At 45.8% G+C, this 14,372-nt stretch overlaps 1 protein-coding gene across 1 annotated transcript in view; it reads left to right on the forward strand.

Moving 5' to 3' along the window:
• The window catches only part of arhgef10 (Rho guanine nucleotide exchange factor (GEF) 10), a 171,146-nt gene that overhangs the window by 62,104 nt on the left and 94,670 nt on the right, over positions 1–14,372 (forward strand). Inside the window, exon 3 of the mRNA XM_084311130.1 lies at positions 1,873–2,244. Within this exon, the coding sequence (XP_084167256.1) occupies positions 1,873–2,244 (372 nt within the window). The remainder of the gene's footprint in view (positions 1–1,872; positions 2,245–14,372) is intronic.

Raw genomic sequence — 14,372 nt, forward strand, 5'->3', positions numbered from 1 at the left:
TGCTGACCACTGATTGGTCAGAAGAGAGAATCGTCACTACGTTATCATTGCGCTACACAGGGACGTCCTGCACAAAACACAAACCTGCCATCTTTAAATAGCCTCGCGAATACTAAACATTAGCATTCATTATTTGTTTGCAGCCAGAACAAAGTGCAATAAACAAAAAAGGATACATTCACTGTGTATTCTGCCTCATTTATTGATGAAACAAAACCAACATCAACACAATTTACCACCAAGAACAAAGAGTTTAGTCTCACAAAAAGGTCGCTAATTTTGTTAGTTTACGTGCTAATGTAACTGGGATTTTCCATTATAACCGTTAGCATTGCGGCTAGCGTATATTAGCTAATAAGGCACTGGTATCATAGAATTTCCCGAGGGAAATTTGACACTACAAATCAGGATGGTTAAAGTATTTCTATTCGGGCGGCCGGGTAGCGCAGCGGACTAAGCGTCTGTCTACCACTACAGAGCCAGTGGGATCGAATCCGGCTGTGGTGCCTCCGGCTTGGCCGACCGTCCATACTAACACAATTGGCCGTGTTAGCGGCTGGGAAGCCGGCGTGGGTGTGTCCTGGTCGTTGTACACAGCGACTCCTACAGTTCGGTCGGGGCGCCTGCACAGCAAGGGAAGGATCTGGGAGAGGTAGTGTGACCTTCCACACGTTACACTCTCCCAGTGAGAGTCCGCGCTGCCAGGTGAAAAGAAGCGGTGGGCTGGGTACACATGTGTCGGAGGAAGCATGTGATAGTCTCCGCCCTCCCAGACCGATGGTAGGGGGTAGAGTGCGCAACGACCAGGAAGGGGATTGGGAATTGGCATAACGACTACCATTGGGATGGGAGAAAAAGGGAAAAAGAAGGGGGGAAAAGATTAAAAGAAAAGAAAAATAAGAATATTTCTATTCTATGATACCAGTGCCCTATTAGCTAATGTACGCTAGCCGCAATCTTTAACCGTCCCTCGGGTCCGTACTGAACTGGGGAAAAGGGCGTTCAGATATGCAGCTCCCTCCACCTGGAATCAGCTACAAAACCACCTGAACTTGCATGAGCTGGTCTCACTGGTTGCTTTTAATTAAAACCCTTCTAAGCGATATGGAATCCAGCACATCTGGCTGCAGATGTTTTGACTGACTATAAATGGTTCTGTGAATTGTCCTTGTTTTTTGTTTTAATTGCTATACTTTTGTTTTTTAAATAGTTTTCGTCTGTAAATGTGAAACTGTAACTGTGCTGCTGCCTTTCTTGGCCAGGACGCTCTTGTAAAAGAGATTTTTAATCTCAATGAGACTTTTTCCTGGTTAAATAAATGTAAATAAATAAATAAATTGCGGCATGGTAACTCGAAAGGCATTTGTTGTTCCCCCTCCGCCTGGCACGCCTGATATGAACATCGTGTCTTTGAACAGTAAATATAGCCTAGTGTGCGGCTCTGCTCTAATTTCTCGCCTTAGTCTGACTTTGTTGTGTTTTTAGTGTGGTGTCTTAGATGTGAAAGTAGAGAATATACTGTAGTTGTAGACCCCACCCTTAATTACAAGTTTGCATGTGGTGGTCTTAGTAGGGTAGAGAAACTGGAATTACCACCCACAGTGTTTCTGTAAATAGTCTCTACGAAGAGCCAGGAGGGAAAGTATTGCTTATCTAGCACTAAGTCCTACCTTGATTTAATAACCTACAGTTTCAAACAGAAAGGGAGAGCCACAGCTCTGCAAACATACAATTGCAGTATGTCGATCCTAAACCAACCATCCATAATGTTCGTATTACAGTGCTCTGGTCTCTTTGGTCCATGTTAATACAGTCGCTGTGCCTGTAGTTTCTCTCCAGCTCTCCCTCATCCGTTGTTCTCTCCGTTTCCAGTGTTGGCAGATGGCGCTCAGTTCGCGGACGATGACGGCGGCGAGGCCTTCGACTTCGACGACAGCGGCGATGAGGTTCCCGGGGCCGCCCACCCGCTCCCCACCCCTCCGGCTCCTCTAGCTCCCGCTGAGGCCCCCTGTCCAGAGGGTCAGACGCCCGACACGGTGCCCATGGTCGACGCAGCTACAGCATCTGCGCCAGAAGCAGCAGTTGTCGCCACCGCCGCCACAGTGGGCGGGGCGACAGCAGGAGAAGATGGGACATCTGCAGGCAAGGAGACGGATGAAAAGGACATGGATTTACCCCTTCCTCCTCCTCCTCCTGATGATGATGATGATGACGTCCCTACGGGGACAGATGCTGCCAACACAGGTTTGTGGCCCAAACTGTTCCCAAATTCCATTTTTAGCTTCAAGGGAACTTGTATCATATTTTCTCGAACAGGGTTCACACAAGGTCCTCGAAGTGCTTAAAGTGCTTGATTTTTTTTACAAAAAAAAAGTCACGGCCTGGAATTCCTTGAAAACAGCAAAAAAAATTACCAAGGTGCTTATAAAGTCCTTGACATTCAAATCAACCATTCGCATTGAATGTTTTGTTCATCCATGATCAAATAGAATCTGAAGCAAGAAATCGTTTTTTTTCCGTTTTAATCAAATCTGACGAGTCGCTGTCTCGTACGCTGCAACTGCTTTTCCTTATTTCTTCGCATGTGATGCTCTAGCTGGCAAGCAGGCCAAGAAGATGCTTAAAAAAACAGCATTTAAAAGTGAATTGTATCCTTCGAGTGACATCCTTGAAAATGAAAAATAGTGCTTGGAAAAGTACTTAAAAGTCCTTGAATTCCATTTTGCAATGTCTGTGGGAACCCTGCTCTAAACGTATCACTGTCAAACATTTTTTATATTAATAATCCATCTGTGTGATGGGCGGGGTTTGAGATAAAGTGGTGTGTGATCTGTCTCTACATTCTCTCTTGATTCCCACTCCTTTTTACTAAAGTGTCTCCTTTGCATACCACTCAACCCGAAACCCCCCCCCCCCTCCACACAGCAAGAGGGGGGAGGGGCTGAGGACACAGCGGCCGGTTAGCTCAGTTGCTTATAGCGTAGTGCTAATAACGCGAAGGTCGCGGGTTCGATACCCGTATTGGCCACATGTTTTTTGGTGCAGGCTTATTTTGTAGTTTCTTGCCATTATAAAAACACGTATTGAGTGCCACGCCCCTTCTGGGAAGTGACCCCTTCCTTGCCGTCCATTAACCCCATGTAAACGTAGTTGTAGTTTGTAGAGCTAAACCTATATTTTATAGTATAGCTATGGGTCTAATAAGGCTGTCGAGTCTCAGTGAGTTGCTTCTGGTCAACGTGCAAAAAACAGATTCTTTTTTCATCCGTACATTTCCGTTTGATACCTTTTTGAATATGAATATAGTTTGGTCTGAGTAATTCCAGGGAAAAGACGCTAAAACAGCGTTTTTGTGTAATTCAATAAACACGTTGTAATTTTTCGCCTAATCATCGGATCTTCCTGAAATCAATGCTAGACCATCATTATTATCCTTCCTCGTGCACGCATGCAATGTGGTTTAGACCGGCGCGCCCCCTACCCCCCCTCCTGCAACCCAACGGCAAACAGCCATACACATAAAACACAGATAGTGTCAATCGTGGTAGAAATAAATATCAGATCAACGCAAGCTTTCATATATAGTGTCCTTACCTGTTCTCTGATGTAATGCAAAAAAAAGAATCCAATTATCTCATCACAGCGATCCTGTCTCCGACGTTGTTGGGCATTGCACTTCAACGGGCGGGCGGGGTCAGTAGTCCAAACCATCCCTACAAGCGTGTGTTTTGCCGGAGTGTTTAGGACCCGCCCCCACGTCGCAGCTCGGTAGAGAAAATAAACGAACCCGTTTCTAACGGGGTGCAATAATGGCCAAATGCGTTAGAGGGCGGTATAAGACTGTCTGCCAGCTCAGACACACTCAGAACAGTATGCACAAGGTGCCCCGCTGAATTATGAATGGCAATAGCGAATAAAAGAAATACTGTGAGAAAAACGTAGATCTACGTTTCCGGCACTCAACGATCGGGCGACAGAAACGTAGTTCTACGTTTTCGGCAACCAAATGGTTAAAGTGGAAGAATTTACATGTAATTTCTGTGCCCAAAAGCAGTTAAGTCAATATAGATACGAGAGAGAACCCTTGAATCTGCTTTAACCTGGAAGTAAAACCTGGGACTGCTCCTTCTGCTCCATGGAACCCATTAACTTTGTGGGCCCATAATTTTTTTTAATATGAGCTCTTATACCCAAATGAGATGTAAATCCTTTGACCTGTTGACACTACTTACATATAAACCTCATTTTTGGGTGTGAGAACTCAAAGTAACATTTTATGGCTCCACAAAGTCAGTGCCCGGCTGATTCCTAGCTGCAGGAGAGAATTATTTTTAGATATTAATAATCCATCTGTAATGTTCAAAAACCCTTTTATGGGCTCTTCTTTTTTAAGAGAGAGAAGTGGGTAGTTCAGTGAGTCTTTATTGAGAGAGGGAGGTGGAGTAGATGAGAAGGTTCTGGCAAAAGCTGACGCTTTTATCCAAAGCGACTTACAAGTCATCAGGAAGGGTACAAATCTATCAGCTGAGTAACAATGTTCATCAAAGTGTTGCGTGTTACAGTGTAGGTTAGTTTATTAGGTGTATGTATATAAGTGCATGACAGTAAGGTTAGTTAGGGTTAGAGGTTTAAAAAAAAAAAAAGAGAAATTATTATTATTATTTCAGATAATGGTTGAAGAAGGCGACGGCGGAAGATTGGACGGGTTTCGGCTGTCCTAACTGGGGTGGGTAGTTCATTCCACCATTGTGGGGCAAGGACTGAGAATAGGCGGCATCTCTTTGATGACCCTCCCGGGGCTTGGATAGGAGTAGGTCTGAGGCGGCCAGAAGATGCAGAGCGTAGGGGTCTTGAGGGTGTGTAGTTAGAGACCATTGACCGGAGGTAGGCGGGAGCGGTTCCCTTTGCCGCACGGTATGCTAGGTCGAGGGCCTTGAAGCGGATACGTGCAGCAATGGGGAGCCAGTGCAGGTCCCTAAGAAGTGGGGTGACATGGGCCGACTTCGGTAGGTTTGAGATCAGACGGGCCGCTGCGTTCTGAATGAGTTGAAGAGGCTTGGTGGCAGTGGCCGGGAGGCCAGCGAGCAGTGCGTTGCAGTAGTCAAGGCGGGAGATGACTGTTGAGTGGACGAAGAGTTGGGTGGCTTCTTTTGTCAGGAAGGGGCGGATCCAGAGGCGGTCAGGTGGCGTAACGGAGATTGCGTTCGTCACCAACCCCGGAGCGGCTGGATTCGCCTGTTCGAATCCAGCTCACAGCTCCGGGGTTGTCACCAGCTTGGCTGGCCGTTCACACTAATACAATTGGCAGTATTAGAGGGTGGGAGAAGCTGGCGGGGTGGGTCCAGGTCGTTGTAAACAGCGACTCTTACAGTTCTGTCGGGGCGCCTGCTAAGCGCGGATAGGATCTAAGTGGGATAGTGTGATCCTTCCACACGCTACGCCCTCTCAGTGAGAATCCGCGCTGCCAGGTGAAAAGAAGCGGTTGATTGGCTGGACGTGTGTCGGAGGAAGCACGTGGTAGCCTCCACTCTCCCAGACCGACTGTGGGGGGTAAGTGCGCAGCGACCAGGAAGGGGATTGGGAATTGGCATAACGACTAACATTGGGATGGGAGAAAATCGGAGGAAAAAGGAAGGGGCGGATCCTTCTGACGTTGCTCAGGAGGAATCTGCAGGTTCTGGTTGTTGCTGCGATGTGAGCAGAGAAGTTCAACTGGTCGTCGAGGACAACACCAAGGTTCTTGGCGGTCGGGGACGCGGTCACAGCTGCATTCTCGACTGTGATGGAAAGGTCGGTCAGGGGGGAGGATTTGGCCGGCAGGTGGAGCAATTCTGTTTTGCTTAGGTTCAGTTTGAGGTGGTTGGTCGTCATCCAGGCGGAGATGTCGGACAGACAGGCCGAAATCCGCTCAGAGACGTGGATATCTGAGGGAGGGAAGGAGAGGAAGAGTTGAGTATCATCGGCATAACAATGATACGAGAAGCCATGAGATGTGATAATGTTACCCAGTGATTTAGTGTAGAGGGAGAAGAGAAGGGGTCCTAGGACCGAGCCCTGGGGGACACCCGTCCGCAGGGGGCGGGTGGCCGACAGGGTCCCTCTCCATGACACTTGGTAGGAGCGGTCATTGAGGTATGATGTCAGCCATGTCAGCGCAGAGCCAGCCACTCCCATTCCTGCGAGGGCCGCGAGGAGGATCTGATGGTTGACTGTGTCGAAGGCTGCAGATAGATCTAGGAGAATCAGGACAGAGGAGAGGCCTTTCGCTTTTGCTAAGTGAAGTGCCTATGTGACCGCAATGAGGGCCGTCTTCTCAATACACCATCTCTATTTCCCCCTTCAAGTGCTTTTGTCGGGTCATTTATCCATGTATTAGAAATAATAGAATTCACCTGTGTGTGTGTGTGTAGGATGGGCTCCCATGCATGATGGTGATGTTGCGTTACACACAAATCCATGTTAAAGTTCAAGTTTTGTTGTATTTCTCTATAAGGTACATGTACATTACAGTGAAATGCTTGGTTCTGTATGAGCCTCCTGAGATTGTGCTTCATACAGTAAAAGAGTAAAAAGAATAAAGACCAAACACTACAAAATATGCCACTAATAAAGTGGTGTGATCTGTCTCTACATTCTCTCTTCACTCCCACTCCTTTTTACTAAAGTCTGTCTCCTTTGCATACCACTCAACCCGAAAGCCCCCCCCCCCCTCCACACTGACACAGCAAGAGGGGGGAGGGGCTGTGGACACAGCGGCCGGTTAGCTCAGTTGGTTAGAGCGTCGTGCTAATAACGCGAAGGTCGCGGGTTCGATACCCGTACCAGCCACATGTTTTTAGTGCAGGCTTAATTTGCCATTATAAAAACACGTACTTAAAGTGGAAGAATTTACATTTCTGTGCCCAAATGCAGTTAAGTCAATATAGATACCTTTGAACCCTTGAATCTGCTTTAACCTGGAAGTAAAACCTGGGACTGCTCCTTCTGCTCCATGGAACCCATTGACTTTGTGGGCCCATCATTTTTTTTTATGAGCTCTTATACCCAAATGAGATGTAAGTAAATCCTTCGACCTGTTGACACTACTTACATATAAACCTCATTTTTGGGTGTGAGAACTGAGAACTCAAAGTAACATTTTATGGCTCCACAAAGTCAGTGCCCGGCTGATTCCTAGCTCCAGGAGAGAATGGTACAAAATAATAAATAAAGACCAAACACTATACAAAATATACAAAACTACAAAATGTAAAAATGCATGTTTCCTTTACTACCTCGCCATTTTCTATTTTGACAACAACAGTAATTAATTCCAAGTCATTCCCAAAGCATGTTTTGCCGTAAATCGTCTGACCCCAGTCCAGCCACTTCACCGCAGGCCAGGTGGAGGCTCTAGCGTGGGACAGAGTCCGTCTCTCTGTCTCTGGACACCTTGTGTGTCTGGCTGCCTGGCGCTGGAGGGGTCTGGGTTGTATCTCTGGCTGCACAGTCTTGACACTAGCAAGCAACAATCTGTGTGTTCTCAAGTTACTCTACTCGCACTGTTGCGGCCGGAGGCCCACCATACACTTACCCCTCAGCGTCAGCTTCTGCCCTCTTAACACACGCATGGTACACACACACACACACACACACACCGCCCCCCCCCCCTCCTCTTCCCATCTGCCAGCCCAGCGCTGCATGGTGTAAAGTTGCGCCACAAGGCTCCCTGGGAAGATAGCAGGAACGTGGCGGGTCGAGGGGGCCCCCAGCTGATTCATGGCTGCTTAGCTCACGTGGTTAGACTAGAGAGCATGGTGCTGGCAATGCCAAGATCACAGGTTCAATTCCCCACGAGGGCCGTGGATTTTTACATGTGTGTACATTAGTAATTATGTGTGTTTCTTGACAGACTTCAACAGAAGTAGCTCTACTCCTACAGCAAACAGAGTCAAGTTAAACAAACTCTTGGTTTGTGGGTGAACTGACTACTAGTTTAGGCCCAGTCCACACGATCACAGGTATTTTTGACACAGAGGTTTTCCAAAAAATAAACCTCTGTACACACGACTGGTTTAAACTCCGCTACCGAGTGATGTAATATACATGTAGTACAATGCCAAAGCAATAGGTGGCGATGTAGTTCAAACATGAAGGCCATTTCAACCAATCAGAAGATACAAGATACAAGAGTTTTGTTTGTCACGGCATACAGGTATACAGTGAAATGCGGGGGGTCTTGCCCGCAACGATGTGCATAATACAATAGTAATAATATATAATAAGAATCCAACCAATAGAGCGACATTGCGCAATAAACAAGTAAACAAAGTAGGGCATATCGGTATCTGTACAGTACATGAGTTATTTACAGAGCATGGTAGGACATGCTAGGTCCTGTGGTAGTGCAATACACTGTTAGCTACGGAGGAGGCACTGGGTCTTTATGTACACTGCTATACAATGCTATATTATACAATCTCAAGTTATACTATACTATTCTTAAAGTGACCTTTCCTTCTGTAAAGTGTCCATAAGTGTGAGCGTGTGCAGCATGAGTGTGTGTGTGCTCATGTTAAAGTGGCTGCTAGTGTGTGAGCGTGTACAGTGTGTGTGTTGTGTGTGTGTTCATGTGTGCTTGTGCGTGGAGAGTTCAGTGTTCAAGGCTCTGATGGCCTGGGGGAATAAGCTGAGCCGAAGTCTCTCTGTCCTCGTTACTGGTGTTCGCAGGCGTTTGCCTGACCGCAGCAGCATGAACAGGCTGTTGTTGGGGTGGTGAGGGTCTTTCATTATCCTGCAGGCTCTGGATTTGCACCTCTTGTTGTATAGGACCTGCAGGGTTGGTAGTGCAATACCCGTGGTACGCTCGGCTGAGCGCACCACTCTCTGTAGGGCCTTCTTGTCCTGTGCCGTGCTGTTGCCATACCAGGCAGTGATGTTTCCAGTCAAGATACTCTCTACAGCTCCGGAGTAGAAGGACTGGAGTATCTAACTCTGAACTTCCTTAACTTAACTTCCTCCTCTACTCCCTGTACACACACGACTGTGTGGCTCAGCGGAGTAGCAATACAATCATCAAATTTGCTGACGACACAGTGGTGGTGGGCCTGATCTCTGCCAACGACGAGAGGGCCTACCTGGAAGAGGTCAAGGTCCTGGCGGGATGGTGCCAGGAAAACAGCCTCTCCCTGAACGTCAGCAAAACAAAGGAGATGATTGTGGACTTCAGGAGGTCGGGGGTCAAGGACTACAGCCCCCTCAGCATCGACGGGGCACCGGTTGAGAGAGTCAACAGCTTTAAGTACCTCGGAGCCTACATATCCGAGGACTTGACATGGACCACACACATTGACAGTGTTGTGAAGAAGGCACGACAACGCCTCTACTTGCTCAGGCGCCTAAGGAAGTTCCAAGTCAGTCAGAAGATCCTTAAGAACTTCTACTCATGTACAATAGAGAGCATCCTGACTGGCAACATCACCTCCTGGTTTGGGAATAGCACTGCACAAGACCGAAGCAGACTACAAAGAGTGACACGTTCAGCCGAACGCACAATTGGAGGGGGGCTCCCCACCCTCCAGAACATTTACAACAAGCGTTGCAGGGGCAAGGCTAAGAGAATCATTAAAGACTCCAGTCACCCGAACAACTGCCTCTTTGAACTGCTGCGGTCAGGCAAGCGATACCGGAGTCTCAAGGCGAGCACAGAAAGACTCAGAAGAAGCTTCTATCCCCAGGCCATCAGGCTGCTAAACGAACAATGAACACTACACAACAACAACAACCATCAAACACACATAGCACACACATCCACACTCACACACTCACTTTAAACAAACACTGTAGCACCCACTCCACACACTTTATAGCACACACCCACTTTAAACAAACACACTGTAGCACCCACTCCCCACACTTTATATTTATTGATGAAGGATTGCACTACAACTCGACGTACACCTTACTGTAAATTGTACCTAAATTGTACCTCATCCCATTTCTGCTTTGCACTATATAGTACTGTACATTAGTACACTGCATAGTATTGTATATTATATGGTAACTCAGTTACGTCTATTCTGCATCGAACATTGTACATATGTCTATACTGAACACTGTGACCTCATTTTCTACTTCTAAATTACATGCTATACTATGTTATTTGATACTATCTTGTCTAGCACAGTCTCTGGAGCGTAACAGTAAGAAGCATTTTGTATGAAAGTATTCTGTACTTCTGTATGACAACTATTAAAGAAACTTGAAAACTTGAAACTTAACTGTCTCAGGTGGTAGAGGCGCTGCTTCGCCTTTTTTACGACTGAGTCTATGTGTGTTGACCATAGAGATGTTCCGATACCATTTTTTCCTTTCCGATCCGATTCCGATACCTAAGCTTTGGGTATCGGCCGATACCGATACTTATCCGATACCAGTGCATACATAAAAAAAAATAAAAATAAAAATATATATTATATAAATTTTTTATAAATATATATATATATTTTTTTTAACAAATACTGTTTTATATATACTGTTTTTTTGTAATAACTAGAAAGTAATGGTATTTATTCAACAACAGGTGATTGTATAGATTTGTATTAGTATCATTAATCAATGAGTATGGGGCTTCAGCACTGCAGATATACCCTACTCCAATGATCCACACGGACATTATACGTTGCTGCACTCGCTACCCACTGGCTCTGCAGATATACCCTACTCAGTCTGTCTACAAGGCTCCGTTTCAGTAGCAGTCGATCTGTTGTGATTTTTGCACAATAAATATTCAACATTCTCTTTTGAGACTCCGCCTCAGACTCTTATCATTTGGCACTAAAAGCTAAACATTGTCACCGATATGGCTGTCCGCAACATGTCATTAATTGTGTACGCGAGGTGGTCTCAATGACGACACCAACGTGAGCTAAGTTAGCATAGCATGAGCTGTCGGTATATGAAAAGACTGTAACGTTACTGGTGACATTGTGATTTAACGAATACTCCTTTGCCAACTTGCTGTACTTTGCTTGCAGGTCTGCAGCCATTATTGCTGGATTATATGAATAGCCCCAACTTTAGCCAAGGTAATGTTAAAGCTAGCTTTCGGTTAGCCGTTCAATGCTAATAACACCAGCCACCAAGCGAACCCATGAGCTCGCCGTCAACACCGCTCTGTCGGGACGATGACATTTAAGAAAGTATCTGCTGTTAAAATGACAAATGGCATTGACACTTTAATCGATTAAGCACACGTTTGTTTTATAATGCTTACTCAACAGACCACAGTGTTGTTGATAAATTACGTCATATGGTATCGGAGCGCAGCATTAGAGGGTACTCGCCGATACCGATACCAGCATTTTAGCCAGTATCGGCGGCTTTTCCGATACCAGTATCGGTATCGGAACAACTCTAGTTGACCATGTCAGGTCCTCTGAGATGTGGACCGCGTCACTACGCTATAACGTCCTGTCCACAAAACAGAAACCCGCCATCTTTAAATTGCTCGCTTGAACATTATGCTAACATCATTAGCATTCATTATTTGCAGCAAGAACAAAGTGCAATAAACAAAAAAGGATACATTCACTGTGTGTTCTGCCTCATTTGTTGATGAAACAAAACCAACATCAACACAATTTACCACCAAGAGCGGAGAGTTTAGTCTCACAAAAAGATCGCAGATTTTGTTAGCTTACATGCTAATGTGATTGGGATTTGCCATTATAATAGTTAGCATTGCGGCTAGCGTACATTAGCGTAGTGACGTTACACATGGGAGACTATCTTGCTGGACACAAACATTGATATAGCAGTCTGGTTAATGTTGTTATATCGCTCGCTAATGATTGTACTAGTAACGTTAACTAGTAGAATTAATGGATGAAAACTTTATTTAACAGATTGCAGAATGGGTACAATACAATACGGCTCAATACAAACAATTGTTAAGGGGATGCAGACCAGAAAAAGACAGCTCTGCCGTAAACACTGGAAATAATCTCTATGTCCAATAATAAACTATGTCCACACGCAACCACTGCAACTGGGATGAGCCCAAAACTCCACCCTGGACTCCGGTTGTAAAAGAACATGGTTGCAGTGTTCCAAAAACCCGGATGCGTGTGGATGAACAGTGCAACTGTGCACATTAAATCACGGTTACATAAAACCCCGCGTTCGTGTGGACAGTTTCAAATAAATACTCAGAAACAAACTAAATGTACTGTAGGTGTAGAGGAAGTTTTGAGGAACAAATCTTGATCCTCCAAGCACAACTGCTGCTTCCCTCGGACAAGCTTGAAGCAACGGTTGTGATTGGAGGATCAAGAAAAGAGGGCGGGGTTTGAGATAGGTAAAGTGGTGTGTGATCTGTCTCTACATTCTCTCTTCACTCCCACTCCTTTTTACTAAAGTCTGTCTCCTTTGCATACCACTCAACTCGAAAGCCCCCCCCCCCCTCCCTCCACACTGACAAAGCAAGAGGGGGGAGGGGCTGAGGACACAGCGGCCGGTTAGCTCAGTTGGTTAGAGCGTCGTGCTAATAACGCGAAGGTCGCGGGTTCGATACCCGTACTGGCCACATGTTTTTTGGTGCAGGCTTAATTTGTCGTTTCTTGCCATTATAAAAACACGTACTTAAATTGGAAGAATTGACATGCAGTTAAGTCTATATTTGTTTCACTCTCTCCTAAAACGATAGATACGAGAGAGAACCCTTGAATCTGCTTTAACCTGGAAGTAAAACCTGGGACTGCTCCTTCTGCTCCATGGAACCCATTCACTTTGTGGGCCCATGCATTTTTTTTTATGAGCTCTTATACCCAAATGAGGTGTAAATCCTTGGACCTGTTGACACTACTTACATATAAACCTCCTTTTGGTGTGAGAACTGAGAACTCAAAGTAACATTTTATGGCTCCACAAAGTCAGTGCCCGGCTGATTCCTAGCTGCAGGAGAGAACGGTACATGTTGACAAATATTGACTAAACTCTCCCGGGGCTCAGGAATGTGAATTCTTAAAACGGTTGGCATTCCCCTTTTGCACACAAGTGAACTGGACGGGGAGCCCAGGGTGTCTGCTCCTCCGACTAAACAAGCTAGAAACCTCTGGAAACCTCTCAACTAGAAAGTGTGTTTTTATGTTTTCGTCTCACTTCCCTCCCTTCCTTTTGTACATACACAGACACACAGACAGACACACACACACACACACACACACACACACACACACACACACACACACACACACACACACACACACACACACACACACACACACACACACACACACACAGACACACACACACACACACACACACAGACAGACAGACAGACAGACAGACACACACACACACACAGACAGACACAGACAGACACACGCACACACAGTTAGACATGGTTGACAGATTACAGATTGCTTTGCTACCTTGCAACCATAGGTTATATGGTTGGAGGTTTTACTATGCTGCATGCCTGTCAGATAGGCGTGAGTGACTCTGTCTGTGTGTGTGTGTGTGTGTGTGTGTGTGTGTGTGTGTGTGTGTGTGTGTGTGTGTGTGTGTGTGTGTGTGTGTGTGTGTGTGTGTGTGTGTGTGTGTGTGTGTGTGTGTGTGTGTGTGTGTGTGTGTGTGTGTGTGTGTGTGTGTGTGTGTAGTGATTTATCTCAGTGTGTTAGACAGTAAACAGCAGTTCTATTTGAGCCAGCGGCAGACGGGAGGGTCAGGAAGAGCAGAGCCCACAAGCTGAGGTTTACAGTGAAGGCAGTGAAACATCTCCACAGCCTGCTGTAAATCACACACGGCTAACTCTGACCGCTAACTGTAGGTAAACAACACACACCTGAGCGGTGCCCCGGCAGGTATATATATACTGTACACACACACCCCCCCCATTGACATTAATCATTGTCAGAACATTTTATTTTTTTGTCTATCATGAAACCAATTAAACTGACAGTAAGACCTGTTTTCTAACAGTCACAGTGATGTGTTTGTGTGTGTGTGTAAAATGTAACTTTATTCATTAAATGCTAAATGGCTACATACACATTAGGGCAGAGTTGGCTCAGTCAAACAGGAAGCACTAAGCCAGGATAGGAAATAAACATGACATGAATCTCTGTCAAACGGAAAATGTGTAGTCTGGGTTTATTGACAAAGCTTTACTAAGGATTATCTGAGACTTGACCGGCAACAAAGGATTTCCTCAGTGGGGGAGGGGTCAAAATTGCCGAAACCAGGGATCGAACCAGGGACCTTTAGATCTTCAGTCTAACGCTCTCCCAACTGAGCTATTTCGGCAGTCGTAGTCACAACATGTTTCCTGCCAGCAGTCAAAAACGTTCAACAGTTTTGCCCCTTTAACGGAGACCTCCACCGAAAGCAAC

This window comes from Notolepis coatsorum (genome assembly GCF_963971535.1).
Source record: "Notolepis coatsorum genome assembly, chromosome: 3".
In the NCBI taxonomy this organism is placed as follows: domain Eukaryota; kingdom Metazoa; phylum Chordata; class Actinopteri; order Aulopiformes; family Paralepididae; genus Notolepis; species Notolepis coatsorum.